Here is a 19359-nt window from a genome sequence, read left to right as displayed (position 1 = left end):
TTTTTAATTCAGAATAAGAAGGACCAGGCTCACTCCCTCCACTTCAACCAAGTACACGCTCAATTTGAATTGTGTCTTTATTTCTGTCGGTTCATGAATCCCACCCAATATGGCACCTAAGTCCGTTCTCCTCTTTGGTGCCACTGGCTACATTGGCGGCGCTTTTTTATCCAATCTGCATGCCAGATTCGGTTCGAAACTTGGCGAAAGCTTCTGTATCACACTTGCTAGCCGCCGTACTGAAAAGGCTAGGAAGATACAGGCCTTGATACCTGGAAGTACAGCGATTGAGCTAAGTCTCCAGGACCTTGTTGGACTCGAGGAACAATCGCAGAAACATGACATTATCGTCCAGATCGTATGTATCAGGACCAGGAGGCAGAAGCAAAGATATTGATACGGATGCTCTAGGCAGACTGCGATGATCTGGAGGCTACATCAGCGATCCTCAGGGGGATGAAGACAAGAAGAGATGTCACTGGCGAACCCCCCATCTTATATCATACGGTACGTTTTATTTCTCCCTCCGAGCCTCGGGTGTTAATAGTGACGTACTTCTAGTCTGGAGCGGGTATGTGGCCGTGCTATCTACATTCTAGGCTCGGCTAAATATCACCTAGCGTTTCTTCTAGAGGACCTAGCTGGCTATTCTTCAGCCACCGTCACATCGGACCTGGACTCTCACAAAATCAACGCCATTCCGCTTGACAAACCTCGTAATGAAGACATTATCCCACTGTACAACCGATATCTAAGAGGCTCTAGACAGGAACGTTGACGACGCAATCGTCAAGGCAGATGATGCGGGACATATCCGATCGTATATTCTCGTCCCGACGGTAGTATTTGGGAAGCCAAGCGGCCTGATTCACCAACAGGGCCTCGCAAACCTCACATCAATGGGGATCGGCGCCATCATTAGTGCTGCATTGGGACGTCGGGCTGTGGGTCGAGTCGGGCCTGCTGAAACTCTTTGGTCTCTCGTTCATGTAGATGACGGTGAGTAGTTTCGGAGTTGATCAATCTCGTGAAGCTAACGCGCCACATGAAAGTTGCTTCTTTGCTGCTTGCGATGGTTGAGAATCCACCTCTGAGTCATGGTAGGGACGGTTTCTACGTGGCAGAGAACGGAAGCAGACCAATTCATCCCGCTTTGCATGCGGCGGCCACAGTATTGTATTCGATGGATCTCCTGGACACGGACAAGCCGACCCTGCACGCTGCGGAAGAACCTCAGCATCATATAGTATGTCCCACTTTGGACTTAATGAACAAGCTTCAGGACTATACCAACTAAAATCTAGGTACCCTTTGTGAGCTGGAACATTGTCGCTCGCGGTGATAGGTCGAGAAGTCTGGGCTGGACACCTCGCCGGAGCATAGAGGAGTTTGAACCGTATGTGGCCGATGAAGCCAGACGTCTGGGTTCTTTGTCATCAAGCAGATTGCAAATAGATGCGTAAGATATCTCAGGACTGGAGACCCTTCCCGGAGATACAGCACCAGAGCAGAGACTGAATTGATCTGATATCAAAAGGAGTGAATAGCCGTACTGTCTTTCAGTTTCCCAATAAGTTGTTGAATCATTATATTAGGATGGCGGTCCTGGCCAATTGTCAATTTATTACTGACCGCAACAAGTGCCTCATCAAAGTGAATGAAATCCCCTTCACTCCCAGCTACCGATGACTTATAACCCCTCCATGGTCCAAGTTTTCCCAGTCAGACGCGGGGTGGCTCCAATGGAGCTGGGCCATCAACTTCTTACCGCTTACTACACTCCAACTTGATGCCCCTTCTCGACTACTTTCGATTATCCGGTCTTCCGCATCCGGTTTCGGCTTTCCTGTCTGCTGGCTTCTACTCCGATATCTATATCCTGGAAAGCTGTGATATCTATCTGCCCAATTTTTAGGGTATGTTTGCATGGGCAGACTGTGGGGACCTGGTACCTCCTAAGCCGAACACGCCACGTTGCTTCGCAATCACGGAGATCCTGGTTCCAATGCTCTCTTAATAATAGCCCTTTCCACCTTTTCATTTGCCATCTGCGCTACACGTGGACGACGGTAAGTCAATAAGCTCAAGACTTCACTGGGGCTGCAAGGATGTTTCATGCCAATAGGGCAGAGCATGATTACATCCGGTCAAGCCTTTTGAGCCTTCTAGCACCAACTCGCCTTGCCATCCAAGGTCTTCCTTTAGCATGGGCTTAGATCTCAGCGCGCTTTCTCATACTCGAGTGAATAGGCTGGGAGGTAAAGGGTAGAGTTGTGGCAATTGCGGATCCTAATGCGAGGTCGTAAGCGGGCGGCATTAGCGCTGCAGACACCCACCACTTGGCAAGGATGTTCATTACCGCTTGTAGTGTGGATATGCTGAGTTTCGATCTCACATGGCCCAGCTCGCGTTATGATACCTGTGTTTTCTCCTGATTCAACTTGAGGTAAGTGCGCCAACGCGTCATGCAATGCTGAACTACGCCGCGGCCGAGGCGGTTATGGGCGATTTGTAATGGCTGGAGCTTGATTCCATAGAATTCCACAGTGAAGTGTAATCCACTTTGGCAGTACATAAATAGCGGTCGGAATGTCGGCATACGTTCGTCTGGATCTAAGTTCTTTGATCAGCTCTCCTCAATGGCTACTCCTATCATGAAGATTGCGGTTTTGGGCGCCACCGGCCAGACTGGCTCGGTCATTGTGAAGGCTTTGTTGTCAGACACTTCGAAATTCGTGCAGTCTACCTTCTTAAATATGCGCTTCCCCTGATCTTGAATCTAATATTGTTTAGCAAGTCACGGCCCTCACAAGACCTTCGTCCCTGCAGAAGCCGGCAGTTCTGGAACTGCAGAAGCAGGGCGCAGAAATCGCGAAGATCGATCTTGCCGGCCCGGAGGATGAAATCACCAAAGTGCTCCTTGGTACAGATGTTGTCATATCTACCATTTATGGTGGTAGTGTCATGGACGAGGTTCCCCTAATCAACGCTGCTAAGGCTGCAGGTGTTCAACGATATTTGCCATGCTTCTTTGCGACTGTTGCCCCTCCTAAGGGGGCTCTTCTGCTGAGAGAAATGGTAATATATGGAATTAAAATAATGCCAATTATCATACTAATTTTCAAGCCACAGAAAGAGGATGTGTTGAATCATATTAAGAGTGTCAAAATACCATACACTGTTATAGATGTTGGCTGGTGGTATCAGGTCAACCTGCCTCGCCTTCCTTCTGGTCGCATCGATTACGCCGTGATGGAATCCACTGATGGCATAGCTGGTAATGGCAATGTCCCAATAGCCTTTACGGATTTACGCGATATCGGGACATATGTTGCGCGTATCATCTCAGACCCTCGCACACTCAACCACATGGTATTTGCATACAACGAAGTCCTCACGCATAATCAGATGTATGACGTGTTGGAGAAAGCCAGTGGGGAGAAGCTTCAACGCAAATATGTTGGTATTCCCGTTTCAGACTGTCGGAAACCTGGTGAGCAGAACTGACGGATCGGCACAGGTTGCTGCCCAAGAGATCAAGTCTCGTATCCACGATGTGGAAACAACCAATCCCGCCGCAGACTCTGCTGAGTTCGTGGCGCTCACCCAGCTGCAATACTGGTATTCATGCGGCATCAGTGGGGACAATACCCCTGATAACGCTAGGTACTTGGGATACCTCTTGGCAGAGGATTTGTATCCTGATTTCAAAGGGGTCACTCTGGAGGCTTACGCGCAAGAGGTCCTTGAAGGAAAGGGAAAACGAGTCTATGAGCACCTAATGAATTTGCCCTCTATCAAGGCGATTAATAAGGCCTGGCAGTAGCGAGGCGGGGTATGTTCTCTGGCCTCCATCTACTGCACTCTGTTCTGGAACATGTTGCCTGCTTGTCAATCTCACATTTCTATAATTGTTCTAGATTGAATACTTATTGAAATCGTCAGGCGATTGCTCGATCACTTGTCTTACTAGTGACAAATTGGGCTGAAGATGCATGTTAATTAAAGCTGAACTGAGGTATAGAACCTCTTGCCGGTACTTCATTAGCTTGTGACCTAGTTCAGCTAAGCCACTGGTTTCTAGTGTGAATCTCAGCTAGCTATATAGAGCAGGCTATCTTGTTCTTTCAAGATCACCGTACGATGGGGACTCCAGCTAGTGGGTTTATGGAGTGTGGAATACGAACCAACAGTGTCAGCCCATCTTCTCCCATCGTCCTATGAGATAAGTCTACACGAATGGTTGGATGGGCGATCTAGACGGCTAGAACATAAGAGTTTCGGCCATATCGATTTGAGGGACACATGATTCCGCCACGTGTAATTGCGGTGCTCCGGCCATCGGAGACCGTCTTCGCGAATGATGTAATCACCGTAGGGTGCCTAGTTAGGAACTTACGGGGAGGCTATGTACTTCAAGCTATCACTACGGACTTTTCGTCGTTCTTTAACCCTTCCTTTCTTCTCAATTTGTCTACTTCAGTTCGGCTATAGGATGGCATCTGGTAAGCCCGACTTCTCCTGGTGCTTTGCCTCAAACAGTGGCTCCCAGACTGTGCAGGCCCTCTTTGTTGCTGCGCCATTGGCCATTTCAGGTGGAGATAGGAAGAACTGTTTATTGCCTGAGCACTCGATAAGTTGACCATTAAGATTGGGTTGCATTAGGCACAAATCGTATGCTTCCACAACGGTTTCAATAGGCGTAATGCTGTGTAATATGTCAGCTAACAAGTTTTTGTAATGCCAGCAAGTAAACTTACTGCTCTGGCTTCGTTGCATCAATAGATGCCTGGGGTACGGCCCTAGTTACTACAATGCCTGGCAAAACAGCGTTAAGGGTAATGTTTTCTTTCTAGGAGAAGTTAGCAGAGGTTGGCTCAAGGCAAAGTCTTGGAGCGGAATGTCTGACCAATTGGAGAATCGGCGCCGCCGTTCGCACAAATTGATTAATCTGTTGCACGTTAGCTGAAGCACAATGAAACTCAGGAACATAGAGAACATCACTGACTGCGGCCTTGGCTCCGCAGTACTCGGGGAATGTCTGGTGCGGGTGAACCGAGGCGATAGTTGATGTTGCGACGATTTGCCCCCCTGGTGTTTTGTTCTTCCTCATGAAATGAATTGCAAGTTGAACCCCGTAGAGAAAGCTCTCGTAGCAGGCTTTGATAGACTTCAGAGCTGGCTTGGGTGGGATCTCAGTCTTGCCTCGATGGTTGAAAATGTAGATAGAGCCGCGGTCTGAGTGGCCTGCATTGGCCAGCAGGGCGTCTATTTGGCCCCATTTCTCCCACACCTGGCTGAAAACTTTGGCTTGATCATCATAGTCGCAGACGTCGAGTTGGAAAAAGGCTGCATTGGTTCCAAGCTCCGTTGCCACGGCACTCCCGGCTTCCTGCTGGATATCGCAGCACGCCACCCGCCAACCCTCATTTACCAGGTTCGTTGCGAGCGCTTTTCCGATCCCGGACTTACACCCGGGTCATTATTATATGTCTTGGGCTATTATTAATAACTGTACTTACCGCAGCGCCAGTAACAATAGCAACCTTGGGCGGCTTGTCGTTAATCTTCTCGGTGTTCTCCATGGTTCTAAAAAGGATATTTGATGCTTTAGGGGGGGCGCTTAGTTGATCAATGAGGCTTATACAAACGAGTTATCAATTAGCGACAAAAAAGAGAAGAGAAACTGTCGACATCCATGGCATAAACACTCAACACAACCTAAATGTACCTATCTAGTGATATGGCAAGCGGCGTAACCCGAGCCAGCATGAGGACAGCCCCGGTTTAAGAATGGGCCGCAAATGTGAAGATAAGCAACGCGGTCAACTCCGACTTGCCCCTCTTCATGACGACGGGCAATGCCGCCCAGTGGATCCCAATTGCGCGACGCGGGGCTCGCTGAATCGCGCACGATAACTTCAGTTCAGATGCATGAATCGCGTTTGTGAATGGAAACGAAGTAGATTGTTTATTTTTAAAAAAAGCTTGAGTCTCAACGGTTGAAACAATGGTTGCCACATGAAAAAGCATCTATCTCTATCCACCACCTCATGCATCTACCTAGTAGCAGTGGCATTAGAAACTGGTTGGGATATCTCTAGAAGTTTCCACCATTAACTGGTAAACATTGGCCAGTAATAAAACTAGACCAATCTGAAAGAAGAAAAACAATAGCATCTGCGACATCTGTCGCATAAGCCATCCTCCCCTTTGGTATCGAAGCAATCTGCGCCTTTCCAACAACTACATTTGGGTCCCCTTGAGGCGCACCGGCGACAGTGGCTTCCGCTAAAGGGGTCTCTGTCGCGCCTACATCTGGGTTAACAGTCTTGCGTCGACACCGCGGAGGACGTCTGATCACTTACCTGGGGCGACTAGATTTACGCGCATCTTGGGGAAATCGCGAGCCCAAGATCGTGTCAAGCCTAGAACAGCATGTTTCGAAGCCGTGTACGCTGCCAAGCCAGCTACTCCGCGAAGAGAAGCACCGCTTCCGACATTAACGACTGACCCTTGGCCTATACTGCGTACCGATCCAGGGACAATCCCCGGCGTTTCAATGTCTTCCTGGGTTGACATTCGCAACAGAGCCTCGGTAGCCATGTTCCAGGTCCCCGTAACATTAATGTCCATCGTTCTCTGGTACACCTTGTCGGTGCCGATTTTGCCTTCCCAACCTGAAATGCCCGCACAATTCACAAGTCCATCTAGCCGCCCCGGTATGGAATCCAGAAAGGCTTGACAGTCCTCGCGTTGGGTTACATCACATCGAAGTGTAAGGTAACAATCTTCTTGGTTGGCGAGTTCCTCTGAGGCCTGGGAAGCGATATCTGCAACGTAAACAATCGCACCGAGTGCGATGAGTGTCTTCGCCACAGCGAGCCCGATACCGGAGCATCCTCCCTACTAAATTCAGTCATGAAACCACTTCAGAAGGAATGTTTGAACCAACAGTAATAGCAACTTGCCGTCCAGCAAAAGGAAACAAGCTTTGCATCGCCATCGTCGTTCAAGTAAGGAGCTTGCGCAAATTCACAGAATCACAGACGTACAGCATTGTACCATCTGCATAGCAATTTCCAAATATCGGAGATACTTATCAGGTCGCCCACGAGTGCCACTTGCCCGTAGCCGGGTCTAGTGAGGAATAATACTGGGATGTTGGTCGACTGATAGCAGATGTCGGATTAAGACGAGGTGGCTCCACCAACGGATGCACTTCTCCGACATATGGCTCCACCAACTGACGCGGTTCTCCGACCCTTCGCCAAGACGGCAGGCAATTTCCAGCATGTATTGCCTCTTGCTGACCGGAGGTCGGAGGGGAAGTGCTTCTGAAGAATTATATAAGTTTATGGCTTAGAATACAACTGCCAAATCTCGACTTATACTAAGAAATTCCCCATCTCTCGGTTTCTTGAAACGAAGAACTTCGCAATCAATTTATCATCATCTCATCATGACGAAACGCGCACTTGTGACGTACGCGGTCGATGTTGACGCTTGCGCCAACTGGTGCGTCAACAACTACACATTCTCGACCTTGCAACAAATTTGGCTAACATTTGTTTTGTAGGATCAACACTCGTGACGGCTCATCCATCGGCGCCACCGACGTGTCAAGGGGTATCTTCGGAGCCAATACTGGCACTGATCGGATGCTTAAACTGTTTGAGGACAACGGTATTAAGGCCTCATGGTACATGCCAAGCCATACAATTCTCTCCTTTCCGGAGCAGATGGCCAAGGTCCGGGATGCCGGACATGAGATGTATGTACTCTTCTAGTGCGCTTCAACTTCAGCTATGGTAGGTTAACGAATACTTACCAGAGGTTTACACGGCTATACGCATGAATTCGTCCGTTTCCTCACTGAGGAGCAAGAGCGAAAGGTCATGGCTAAATCTATCGAGGTGTACCAAAAGTTTACAGGCAAATATCCAAAGGGATGGGTTGCCCCAGCCTGGGAAGTTGGCCCGAAGACCATGTCCATCTTGGAAGATTTTGGAATCGAATACGACCACTCAATGCTGCACCACGATTGCCAGCCGTACTATGTGGCAGATGTCCCCGCGGATTCAAATGTGCATACAGACTACTCCAAGGACCCCGATACCTGGATGAAGCCTATGACGGAGCACAAGCCGACCAAGGTGGTTGAGATCCCAGGATCGTGGAATGTGGATGATTGGCGTAAGCAGCTTCTCAGCAAGCCTTAAAACTTGTATACATGCTAACAACCTTTTCAGCTCCTATGAACTACACTAGGCGCCCCGGAACGCACGGCTTTGTCAACCCACGAGACGTCGAAGTGCAATGGCGGGATCAGTTTGACTTCTTCTACCGGGAGTATGATACGTTCGTGTTCTGCATCAGCTGCCATCCCCAGGTTAGCGGAAAATCGAACGTCATGCTGATGCATGAGCGCTTGATTGAGTATCTGAAATCGAAAGAGGGCGTGGAATTCGTCACGATGGCTCAGGTGTGCGACGAATTCAAGGCAGGAACGTTGCAAGGAGTAACCATCAAGGCAGGAGTTTCTAGCTAGGCAAATGTCGACAATAACTTAGATTAACAAGATTAACACAAGATTTCAATATCGGTACGAAATATCATTATTTTGAAAACCGCTGGCATCGCTGCGCGAGCAATTCTCAGACGCGTACTTCTTTGTGAGCAACTCCCTATGATTACACGGAGAAAAACTTCAAAGATACTGGCCGCCGAGCGAAGTTTGATGCTACGTCACATATACATACTTTTCTCCAGTTAAGGACTCTCAATTGGGCCTTTGCATACAATCTGGAGGATTTGAGTGTGCGCATGGTGTTTGGCCTGCATACAAGCCAAGTGGCTGAGAAGCCCATATTTTTCCAGAACTTTTTAATAGGGATTTAATTTGCCTCTTTCCTTGGGATCTTGTGGATTCCAAAGGTATCCAGTATCGTGCCGGTACAGATTGTATATTCCTAATACGCAGGGTCAGTTGTGACCAGAGCTTTACCAATGATACCATTGTTACTATATAATCTGATTTTATGGTTGCTGAAAATTAGAACCCTATCTCTATCTGCTCCTCTATTTCTGTTGGTCTACCCATGGAGATTATTCCCTTTCTCTCAGTGATATTATATACAACATTGAATAGCGTATTTGAATCATTGTTACCGTGCTGGCGCCGGTTGATAGAAGCGGGAAAATTTTGCTCGTCCTTAAACAGCTCAAGAAGCGTGTCGTGACTCGCTTTTTCGCCGACTTCCTTCGTCGCGAGCTCTTGGAGCCGAGCGGTACGCTTAGGCGAATCCTCAAGCCATAGAGGCTCGAACACTCCTTCGTGCTTCAGTATGAGATTGTTGGCATGAACAACACGGCCGAGATCATCAGCTGGTAGCTCCTGGAATCCGATACTCGTGCATTCAAGGCCCGTTGGACCGGTATCGTCACCCAAGAGTATATGGCTGCTCCCGGCCAACCCAAAAGATTCGATCTTATCCAAAGCTTCTCTTTTTGTCTTAGATTCCAATACGGTACGAAGAGCAAAGTGAATGGGCATGCGTTCTGGATCCAGACCCTTAGCGCGGATACCATTGAGGAGGCAGCCGACACCGTGTTCATTGAATCCGATTTTGCCGATGATTCCGGCTTCCGTTATCATCTGAAAAGACGGCAGGTCCATACCGGGGACTCCCTTGGGATTGACGCGCAGAATAATCAAATTGGGCTTCTGTTTGCTCTTCCAATCCCAGTTTTGCGCCAGGAACGTTGAGCCACTAGAGGTTTTCCAGCCCAGAGTGGTACAACCATCAATCGCCTCAAGGGCCATCGGTCGTCTTGAGTTTTCGTCAAAAAGCCCAAAGGCAATTTCACTGCGAATGTTCAGAGCGAGTACGTCCAGAAAGTCCAATTGGGCACCCTCTGCAATCGCTTCTATTTCCTCATAGTACCGTGGGAACTTGGCCTTGAGAAATGGCTGGAACTCAGCGGTCCTCTCGCGCACCGTGGTCCATTCCAAGTCGTTAAAGGCCTTGAATAAGACACGATAAAAGTCAATTGATCCAGCAACCTGCGCTGCGGCCTGTTGGCCCACTGCGAGACCAATCTACAAGTGCTTGTCAGCTTCTCCTTCATACATGTCAAATTAAATATCGCCGGTTTAACTTACCTCTCGGTGGTTTCCTGTTACTGTGATGTCGAGCATTCTTTCTTGGTCCAGTATCGATGATTGAGTAGTGAAAGACCGTAGTTAGTGATAGATGTCCGGGATACGCGTGAATGGCCGAGCTGTTATATGTAATGTTAATCTGGAAGAAGGTCCATTCCTACGCCGTACACATGAAGCAACCTTCCCGGATTACTTGACCCCACGTAGGTATGGATGGACAATGCCGATCTCCGACATTCACATCCCATCCACGGCTAATCCCATCTTATCGTTAGCACAATTCGGTGGGGGTGTGGAGACTCGCGCGCTTTATCCCGACACATGATCCTCGGTAATTGCTAGCGTGTCGGTGGGAGATTGGAAAAATAGAACCAGATAACCTGATGATAACGGGTCATGATCATGAAGGGTTGGCAAAAGCACGCCACAGACGAATAAAAGGCCTTCGAGTGGGCCTGAAGGAGACGGCCTTGCTCAACGAACCCGCAAACTATCGACCATTCGCCATGTTTACACCGTCGAAACTGCGAGAAGTTGTTTGGGGGAAGCCCGCAGCAACCAAGACAGAACGGAGGCTGTTGGTCAAGCTCGACATTGCAATCCTCTCTTTCTGCTGTCTGATGTATTGGGTCAACTATCTTGATCGCATGAACTTGAACAATGCATACGTTAGTGGAATGAAGCAAGACCTGAACTTTCAGGGCAACCAATTAAACGTCATCAACACGAGTAAGTTACTATCCCGCCCTTTACGGCGATCGCTGCTCCAATTCCGTACCTAACTATCGGTAGTCTTCTACGGCGGCTATGTGCTGGGACAGGTTCCGAACAACCTTGCACTTCAGAAGCTTGCACCGCGCATCTACTTCCCAAGCTGCATGATTGCCTGGGGACTGCTGACCTTGGGGACTGGCTTCGTCCATCACCCGTGGCAGATCATGGTCATTCGGTTTTTCCAGGCCATCTTCGAGTCGTCTACCTTTGTTGGCTGCCATTATATTCTCGGATGCTGGTACAAGGAGGACGAACTCGGCAAGAGGACTGCAATCTTCACCAGTAGTGGCTTAGCCGGCACCATGTTCTCGGGATTCTTGCAAGGAGGAGTACATAAGAATCTGGGTAAGAACGGTACCGACTGATGATGCCTTCAAATTAGATGCTGACTATTACCAGACGGTGTTCGGGGTCTTCCCGGCTGGAGATGGTTGTTCATTATAGACTTCTGCATCACTGTGCCTGTTGCAATCTACGGATACTTCGCATTCCCGGACACTCCAGCGTCAACGCGTGCTTGGTGGCTCAGCGAAGAGGAGAAAAAGCTCGCCGTTGACCGCCTTCCCGAGGTCGAGAAACATCGGGGTGTACTTGGCTGGAACCTCATCTCCCGCGTCCTGCGAACCTGGCATTGGCTGGGTTTCGTCCTCCTCTGGGTATTTGCCAGCAACACTGAGATGTTCTCTACCAACGCAGTCATGAACCTGTGGCTCTCCTCGACCGGCGACTACACTGTGGAGCAAGTAAACTACATCCCGACCGCTGTGGCGGGTGTAGGAATTGTTGCTACGCTCTTCCTTGGCTGGTATTCGGACTTCACCAAGAAACAGTGGCACGTGGGGATTTTCCTGTCCTTCACAGCCATTATCTCCGGTGCAATCATGCTGAACCCTCCTTCCACCGGAGCCAAGTTCTTTGCACTATTCCTCAATGGTTGCCAGTACGCTAGCCAGACTGTTCTTTTCGCCTGGGCCAACACAGTTACTCGGGACGATGACGCCAAGCGGGGAATAATTCTTGGCGCCATGAATATGTTTGCCATTGCCGTCTACATGTTCTGGTCACTTCTCTTCTATAGTGCGACGCAGGCTCCGGACTGGAGAAAGGGCAGCATCGCTATGATTTGCATGGGAACAGCTTTCTTCATCATGACAATTGGCGTCTGGTATCTGCAGAAACGAGACCGAGAGAGGATGGAACTCCACGATGGCATTCCTGAATCCTCCATCGTTGGCAAAGATGAGAAGGGCGACAACGATACTGAGCTTGGAACCAACTTTGCTAAGGAGTAGACCGGAGATGTGGAACCGTATTTTATCGGCTCCATACAATGATTGCTTGCACCCTGAAGGCCTTGTACCAGAATAATGACAAGTAGACTACTAAACCTTGGCGGTCCATCTTCTATATCTGTTAATCAATGAAGGCCTTTTAAACATCCAAAATTGCAACGAAGGTTGAATTTGAATCTGTTAACATAATAAACCATCCACAGATTATAGCCATATTTTTGATGCTGGTGCTTTGTGGGTATTTTTAGGGTATTTTTAGAGACCCTGTTCGTATTTTATATATGCGATAGAGTAAATGTAGTTAATAATGAGCTCCAGATTGTTCGTTCTATTCTTTAATCTTCATCATCCGATATCCTGACAGAGAGTCTCTCATCCACAATCCACACCAGACGAAGGCCACGATATCGCTATACCCGAGTCCAGCTTTAAGCGCCAACTGTTGAATATCGTACGACACATTCAATCCAAGGGATCATGTTCAATAAAGTGTGGATCAAGAAGCTAATCATTGTTTTGATCTAGCATGCCTCCGGCCCCCTCTTTTCTCAGCGCCTCCTCTAACCAAGGTCAGGATATCGATCTATCAGAGGTTTCGTAATACAGGGTCACAATCCCACGGTGACTTATTAATCGCACCCCGCATCTTTTCGTAGCATCGTTCCTCCAATTTCCTGATATTCCTTATCTGCCTGTTTTGCCGCAAAACGATCGCCCTTTTACATTGATGCGTTGAAGCCGATTGATGAGGTAATGGTTAGAAGTACCAGGTCTTCCTATGCCTGCGCTCGGTGTTACAGGCGGAAGAAAAAAGTAAGTGCATTACTGCTATAGCACAACCTAACCTGGTGCTGATTCTCTACTTTCGCAGTGTGATCGTGGCTACCCGTCATGTTCTCAATGCACAAGCGCAAAGGCTCGGTGTATAGGTTTGGATCGAGGCTCCGAGGCAGAGCTTCCTCGAAGGTAAGTTTCGAGCCGTGATGCTCATCCATCATCTTGATGTCGCCTCCCGAGCTAAGTTACCTGGAACCCAGCCTCGTCTCTTACTTGGAAGAAGTGGTGGCTCAATTGGAGCTGAAGCGTGAGAGCCTTCTAAAAGATCGGGAGAATTCCGGTGTCGCCATCCCACAACGCGAGCAAGTCTACACCGCCATCTCGCCTCTCACTCCTGCAGCTGCGTCGCCTGAAGAAGTAGCTGCTGCATATAGTTTTGCAGCCATAACGGCAAAGAACAGCGCACCGGCTGCATCCTTCGACACTGTTTCTCGATATCCACTGCCATACTGTCGCGCATTCTTCCTAAGTGCCGAGCTCCCCTTCCCTCTTGCGTTCCAGGAGCAACGCCAGATGAACGTCCCAAGCAGTCATGGAGGTGGACACCCCACTCAGCTTCCGGAAGAAGTTGCAGAAAAGCTAATGGCCGTCTACATCGGACAAATCCTGCCCCAGTACCCTCTTTTCCTAAAGGAAGACATAACCGACATGTTCGAGCGGTTCAAAATGTCTGGCGGTAGCCTTGAAACTGTGACAGCGGACGAGCAATTCATAATATCCATGATCATGGCTATAGCTGCACTCTCTTCCAGGGCCAGAGACTACCGAAAATTGGTCTCGGTGGCTGAGTCATTACGTCGAGATGCTTTTACTCATCTTGACTTCGGACTCAGCTCTAATAATGCCACAACCACCACCATTCAGCAACTCTTGCTATTTGCTCAATACGGCTACCTGCTTCCATCTTCCACGAACCTTTGGCAAGTCGTCGGCGACGCAGCGAGAATAGCTTTAGAACTCGGTCTTCATCAGGAAACTCCAGTAGCAAGTGGCATAGACCAAGGAGCTGCCGATTTTCGCAAACGACTCTATTGGACAGTGAGTCCCGGATGAATGAGGTCTAATCTAGCGACTAGACTAACACCATCTGCAGCTGTATTCCATTGAGAGATCAGTCGCTATCACGTCTCATCGACCATTCGCAGTCGCCGGAGATCAAGTTCACCTACCTTTTCCGGTTTTTCAAGACGACCCAAACTTTTCAAATCAGAGTCCAGATCAGAATTCGGATCAGAGATTTGACCAGGTATCTTATATCCGGTTCATTGACCGCCTTCGATTTCTTCGCCTTCAATCAGAAATCTGTTCTGTTAACATCGGAATGCGGCCGATCTCGAACCCCCAGTTGACACATGGCGGCTGGTTAGTCCACCTTGAGAGGCAAATTTCCGAGGCAAAAGTCAACTCTGCGACCCCTAAATGGTGTGACTTCATGGAATGGCATGCTATTCTGCTGCTTCATATGCCTTGTGCGCTCAATCCCAGTCCAGACGAAGCCTCTGTTCTCAAATACTTTGACGCGGCAATCCGAATCACTGACGGATATTGGGAGCTTGTAGAGGCAAATAACCTAGACCATCCCTGGCATGCAACTCACCATTGCTACGAAGCAGGCAATCTGATTCTGTACGGTCTATGGCACTATCGCGCCCTCATTCGGAGATACTATTCTCTAGCGCAAGTCTTTGAAGTTGTTCACCGGATATCCGGGTTTTTCGTACGTCAAGCGCATTGAATGCCACATCTGATATTATTTACTGACATTTAGCAGATTCTTATCGTGAAGCAATGGCCAGCCGCCCAGCGGTGTGGTGCGCTATTCGATCAGCTCCGAAAGGGGGCTTTAGGTTTCTTCAGAGAAGAAGAAACTTCCGACTCCGAACCGTGTCTTGAAGCCAGGCAGTTAAAGGAACTGGTCTTTAGGGAAAACGCAGATGTGCTATACGCCCGTGAGCAACCATCAGCTACGATCGGTCAATCGACATTCGCAACCATGTTTCCGGAATTGGAGATAGATCAGCTGTCACTGGATACTGACATGGACTTCCTTGGACTTTTCAATCTATCTGAAGCCCCTGACTTGGAGGACTTTGGCCAAACAATAATTCAGGGCGAACCTGAACAGTCTGATTTGCCAGGGACTCCGCTAGTTGCGGAGAGCGAGAACCCTACAGTACCAAATCAGCAAACGGAAGTTGTGATTGAAGAGGCTCAGCTGCACACAGTTATGCAAAATCTCCCAGTTTGCTCACACTGCAAAAAGAGAAGGATAAGGTGCGATATGAATCTTCCTGCGTGTTATAATTGTGCAAAGCTTCGCCGGGACTGTTGCTATTGGGATAACGCATTAGCCGAAGAAACATCACGCAGGTATGAGTTCGAATATGGGAATAGGTACCATAACTAACCTGGATGCAGGCACGTCCACGCCTTGAAACAGCATGTCGAGAGCCTGATGGCGGAAGTCGACGGACTTTCTCAACCTGTTGAGCCTGTTGCCACCATCTCAGATCTGCTCGCCGGCACCTCGCCATCCAATATAGCACGCTCGGGGAGTGGAATCAATGAGCGAGTTCAGAGGCATATTCTATCAAATATTCTATGCCCAGCACCATCCGATTCGACCAGCTCACCCAACCTAATGTTCTTTGGCGCTACAAGCGCATTTTCTCTTCTCGCAAATAGCCTCGGAAGGTCGATTTCCCTCCCTAGAGAAGCCACAACATCCAAGTCGCGACCACCCATTCTTCTAGAGACTTTATGCGGTTCACTCGTGCTCAATATGACGGCGAATATATCCCAGACAGAGGCGCAAAACCTAGCATGGCACTACTACCGATCTATCGAAATAACCTATCCTATACTTGGCCAAACCCTGATTAGCCAGACTCTGGATCACATCTACAGTGGTAGCTCTGTGGAAAGTGACGACAACGTGGTGCAAACACGCTTAAATTTGATACTTGCGATATCCTTGGCGTTACTGGGCCTACAAGACCAAAGGTTACAAGTTTTTGCGGACACCTATTTTCGCGATGCAGTCTCTGGTGGCCTTTCGAGCGATTTTTTCATTCATCCAACGAATCAGTCATTACAAATGATTCTCTTGTTATGCATATATGCCTGGATTCGCCCCAGTGCCATGGATGTCTGGAGACTTCTAGGTCATGCATCTCGAATGTGTCTCGACATCATCGAAGTACATGGGTCCGACAAGACTGATTCCGCCTACGCAGGTGTACTCTATCGTACGCTGTATACCCTTGAAACGCAGGTTTCCATTTCCTTTGGCAGGCCACATCAATTACCTGATGGACATGAGGTCCTCGCGTACTCGCCCGACCTCAGTTTGGTGGCCACAGGTGAACTTTCAACGATGGTGTACAACCTGGCACGACTTCAAAATCGCTTCCACAGAGATATTATTGGAAGCGATTGGGTATCTCCAGTTCCGGAATTTGTCGACCCTGCCATTGACAGTGCCCCGTGGATGTCAACCTGCGTCCATGATATCAAGATATGGCTCGATGATTGGAAGGCTCGAATTGATGCTCTCTCCGATCAGTCTCCTGCGCCGCAGAGAGAAGATGACTTGAACATGCCCCTTAGATTTTACGGCGAATTCTTGCAGTGCGAAGCTTTGCTACTCGCAAAGATGGCAACAGACCGCCGCGGCCAACTTCTCATTTCAAGCCAAGAGGAACTCGCGATATGCACGCAGCTGCTACAAGCAGCGGACAGGCTACGTCAAACCTCAGCTCTTCCCACGGGAGTGTCGCTACCTTACACATTGGAATTCGTATTCCCATTGACTTGGACCCGTGCACATGCAATTTTCACTGCTACGACAATTCTGCTGCAGCATATGCACAACACTTCGGTTACAGATGGGGAGGTGCAGCGCCTATTCCAGGCAGGTCTCGAGATGCTGGTTTCTTTACAGCATACCGGCGACCAGAGCATGTCTGGGCTCGTGAATTGTATACAACAGATGCTCAAGTCTAGTCACGTATCGACGATAGTCTGATGTCGGAGTAGATATGATTCAAATGCTTTCGAGGAAAGTTTGCACAGCCCGCTCGAAACTAGCGTCACTACTCTATATCCTGGCAGTGTTATGTCTATGGATGTTCTGCTTATACCCTTTGTACCTCTTTGATCTATTTAATAGTGGTGAACAAGGCTGGAGCCTCGTTAATAAATACCCTTATCTACCTCTATCCAGATGAAATCTTGCAATATACAGAACGATAATCCCTCCTAATAAATTCGTAAATGTCACTGTATTTGAAGTTAGCCACCAGACATTGATCCCACCCAACACCGAAGGGAAATGCGTACGGATTGTAAAATACCAGCCAATGCTAAGACCGTTGATTAAAGGAACAGTTGTACCAGTAGTAACCGCTCCGAAAAAGTATTGCATAATATACTTGCTGCAAACTACTTCCGATCTCTGATCTGGAAACACTTCTATAATCCAAATTCCAAGTCAGTCGTCTTTCTTCTAGTTAGTATAAAAAGAGGAGAGTGAAGATCCTACCGGACGTATAGGTGTTTAAACCATTCCAAGCTCCCATGAGACCAACTCCAATCCAAAATGCCATAATGATTGCTAATGTAAGCCCTCCAAATTCTTTATCCAAACCCCATCCATACAAGAGCACTGATATAGGTAGGATAAAAAATAGATAGGCTATTCCGCTATTTAAGCGGTCTTTTGGCAGGCGTAAGCCATTGCGTTTTGCCATCCAGCGTTTGACTGTACGGTCTGATAATCGGCCTCCAACAAGGCTCCCAACTATAAATCCGACTCCAGGGGAAATGTAGAAAAGACCACTGATCAAGGGCGTTGTGAGATTGAATCGTGGGTTGATAGCAAGCCTTACTGAAGTAAGTAACGCATATTGTGTTAACGCCAGCAGTCCGCAGGCAAGGTCTGCAAGAAAAACCTGTTGCAATAGAAAGAGCCTGAAAACTTTGACTGGGTTGAATTTTTGAAGTATGTCAATGTGCGAAAGTGTAGTGCTCGGATTCTTGTCCGAAAGTTGTCGAACCTCGCTTTCAATCCCGGGTATAAACAGCAGAGATAGGACCAATCCGAGCCCTGCCTGTCCTACTTGTAGCCAGTAGATAGTTCGCCAATTGTTGTATGTTATGATTATGCCTCCGATACAAGGCCCTGAATACGAGCATTAGCAAGCCAATCTACGAGGTGCGCGCTGTTCTGAAGCCATTCAACTCACCCACGGCTGTGCCCGCAACACCTCCAACCATCAGGCAGCCAACTGCTCTACCTCTAACAAGAGGGGCAAACAAATCCGCAATGATGGTCTGTCCTGCAACCATGAAATATGTTCCTGTCAATCCGGTAACAATCCTCATGGCGGTAAAACAGGCAAGATTCGGAGCGACCGCGGTTCCAATAGAGGTTAGAAATAAAACGATGATAGCAGCATTATAGCTAATCCGTCTGTTGAATACTTGACCTAGGGGCGACCAGATCAAGGAAGAACAACCCATAGCGACGAGGACCGCAGAATTGGTGAGGTTGAGAATTTCGGCGGTGGTCGAGAAGGAAGCTGCGATTTCGGGAGTGGCCACAAGCAGAGAGGTACTCGTCGAGGTGACAACCAAACAGTTCCAGCTGACAATAAATAATATGAGGTATCTCTGCCAAGTCTCGAGTTTGAGGGCATTGGTGTTGTTGTCGGATGCTCTGGCTCTCTCCAGGGGGGTTAGCCCGTCTTCCCGTAGTTCATCCATTGCTAGTGATTGCAAGAGTACTCTCGAACCGTAGAATTTGCAACCCTGGTAGCAACAATAAAGATTCTATTATGCTAAGAAGCTTGTTTAAAGCGTGATCGTCATGAATCAACTTAATACCTAGCCGGAAACATGTCACATGTACTGATCGTTCCTATATCGGACTTGAAGAAATCACTTAGACCGCATATCGGAGCAGGCTACAATGAAGGCACTGAGCCTCAATTGGATTTTTTCATCATCACGCAGTCTTTTGATAGGGCATCGGTCAAACTTCCACAACCAGGCTCCACTGGAGGAAATCAGTTCATTTCGCCGAAGGCGGCTTTCAGCGAAATTGCTGCCAGCGATAAGCGGCAAAAAGCCAATCGTCCTTTGGGGATATCGCCTTGTGCCAAAGGCAAAACCAATATAGCTAGCCTGTTTTCATATCGCAAAACTTGAGTCGGAGTTCAGCGAGTCAACAAGCGGACTAAGCCGCTCTCAATCAGCCCTTCGGTTCCCCACCCAACATCGATATCGGAG

The 19359-nt window shown here is 48.4% G+C and overlaps 9 protein-coding genes across 9 annotated transcripts; 5 read left to right on the top strand and 4 right to left on the bottom strand.

Moving 5' to 3' along the window:
- Nucleotides 1-109: 109 nt before the first annotated feature.
- Nucleotides 110-1297, top strand: BGZ61DRAFT_540781 (uncharacterized protein; the record flags this gene model as incomplete). The annotated part of the gene is made up of 6 exons (XM_046254957.1): nucleotides 110-358; nucleotides 412-507; nucleotides 562-571; nucleotides 621-716; nucleotides 766-999; nucleotides 1053-1297. The coding sequence occupies 6 exons, from the start codon at nucleotides 110-112 to the stop codon at nucleotides 1295-1297; spliced, it is 930 nt and encodes a 309-aa protein (XP_046095026.1).
- Nucleotides 1298-2639: 1342 nt separating this feature from the next.
- Nucleotides 2640-3826, top strand: BGZ61DRAFT_486464 (uncharacterized protein; the record flags this gene model as incomplete). The annotated part of the gene is made up of 4 exons (XM_046249863.1): nucleotides 2640-2702; nucleotides 2794-3078; nucleotides 3133-3459; nucleotides 3521-3826. 4 exons carry the CDS (start codon nucleotides 2640-2642, stop codon nucleotides 3824-3826), a joined length of 981 nt encoding a protein of 326 aa, XP_046095025.1.
- Nucleotides 3827-4488: 662 nt separating this feature from the next.
- Nucleotides 4489-5585, bottom strand: BGZ61DRAFT_500173 (uncharacterized protein; the record flags this gene model as incomplete). Its single annotated transcript, XM_046251521.1, has 5 exons — nucleotides 4489-4708; nucleotides 4761-4852; nucleotides 4910-4951; nucleotides 5009-5467; nucleotides 5523-5585. 5 exons carry the CDS (start codon nucleotides 5583-5585, stop codon nucleotides 4489-4491), a joined length of 876 nt encoding a protein of 291 aa, XP_046095024.1.
- Nucleotides 5586-6100: 515 nt separating this feature from the next.
- On the bottom strand, nucleotides 6101-7130 carry BGZ61DRAFT_523873 (uncharacterized protein; the record flags this gene model as incomplete). The annotated part of the gene is made up of 3 exons (XM_046252610.1): nucleotides 6956-7130; nucleotides 6369-6906; nucleotides 6101-6312 (listed from the first exon to the last, which is right to left on the bottom strand). The coding sequence occupies exons 1-3, from the start codon at nucleotides 7004-7006 to the stop codon at nucleotides 6101-6103; spliced, it is 801 nt and encodes a 266-aa protein (XP_046095023.1). The 5' UTR covers nucleotides 7007-7130.
- Nucleotides 7131-7462: 332 nt separating this feature from the next.
- BGZ61DRAFT_371851 (glucose 1-dehydrogenase) lies at nucleotides 7463-8551 on the top strand (the record flags this gene model as incomplete). The annotated part of the gene is made up of 4 exons (XM_046242133.1): nucleotides 7463-7518; nucleotides 7580-7774; nucleotides 7835-8196; nucleotides 8253-8551. 4 exons carry the CDS (start codon nucleotides 7463-7465, stop codon nucleotides 8549-8551), a joined length of 912 nt encoding a protein of 303 aa, XP_046095022.1.
- A 504-nt stretch (nucleotides 8552-9055) lies between these two features.
- BGZ61DRAFT_540776 (acyl-coenzyme A:6-aminopenicillanic acid acyl-transferase-domain-containing protein) lies at nucleotides 9056-10201 on the bottom strand (the record flags this gene model as incomplete). The annotated part of the gene is made up of 2 exons (XM_046254956.1): nucleotides 9056-10102; nucleotides 10166-10201. 2 exons carry the CDS (start codon nucleotides 10199-10201, stop codon nucleotides 9056-9058), a joined length of 1083 nt encoding a protein of 360 aa, XP_046095021.1.
- Nucleotides 10202-10655: 454 nt separating this feature from the next.
- BGZ61DRAFT_568321 (major facilitator superfamily domain-containing protein) lies at nucleotides 10656-12334 on the top strand. Its single transcript, XM_046256001.1, has 3 exons — nucleotides 10656-10894; nucleotides 10958-11284; nucleotides 11339-12334. The coding sequence occupies exons 1-3, from the start codon at nucleotides 10672-10674 to the stop codon at nucleotides 12229-12231; spliced, it is 1443 nt and encodes a 480-aa protein (XP_046095020.1). The 5' UTR covers nucleotides 10656-10671; the 3' UTR covers nucleotides 12232-12334.
- A 598-nt stretch (nucleotides 12335-12932) lies between these two features.
- Nucleotides 12933-17240, top strand: BGZ61DRAFT_523871 (fungal-specific transcription factor domain-containing protein). The gene is made up of 6 exons (XM_046252609.1): nucleotides 12933-13044; nucleotides 13103-13197; nucleotides 13269-14106; nucleotides 14162-14785; nucleotides 14840-15438; nucleotides 15487-17240. The coding sequence occupies exons 1-6, from the start codon at nucleotides 12985-12987 to the stop codon at nucleotides 17093-17095; spliced, it is 3825 nt and encodes a 1274-aa protein (XP_046095019.1). The 5' UTR covers nucleotides 12933-12984; the 3' UTR covers nucleotides 17096-17240.
- Nucleotides 17241-17275: 35 nt separating this feature from the next.
- BGZ61DRAFT_568313 (major facilitator superfamily domain-containing protein) lies at nucleotides 17276-18834 on the bottom strand (the record flags this gene model as incomplete). The annotated part of the gene is made up of 4 exons (XM_046256000.1): nucleotides 17276-17349; nucleotides 17410-17541; nucleotides 17612-18250; nucleotides 18315-18834. The coding sequence occupies 4 exons, from the start codon at nucleotides 18832-18834 to the stop codon at nucleotides 17276-17278; spliced, it is 1365 nt and encodes a 454-aa protein (XP_046095018.1).
- Nucleotides 18835-19359: the final 525 nt, after the last annotated feature.

This window comes from Ilyonectria robusta, assembly GCF_021365365.1.
Source record: "Ilyonectria robusta strain PMI_751 chromosome Unknown BGZ61scaffold_48, whole genome shotgun sequence".
NCBI classification, from domain to species: Eukaryota; Fungi; Ascomycota; class Sordariomycetes; order Hypocreales; family Nectriaceae; genus Ilyonectria; species Ilyonectria robusta.
Note: the sequence above shows the minus strand (reverse complement) of the source record. Positions and strands in the feature narration are given on the sequence as shown.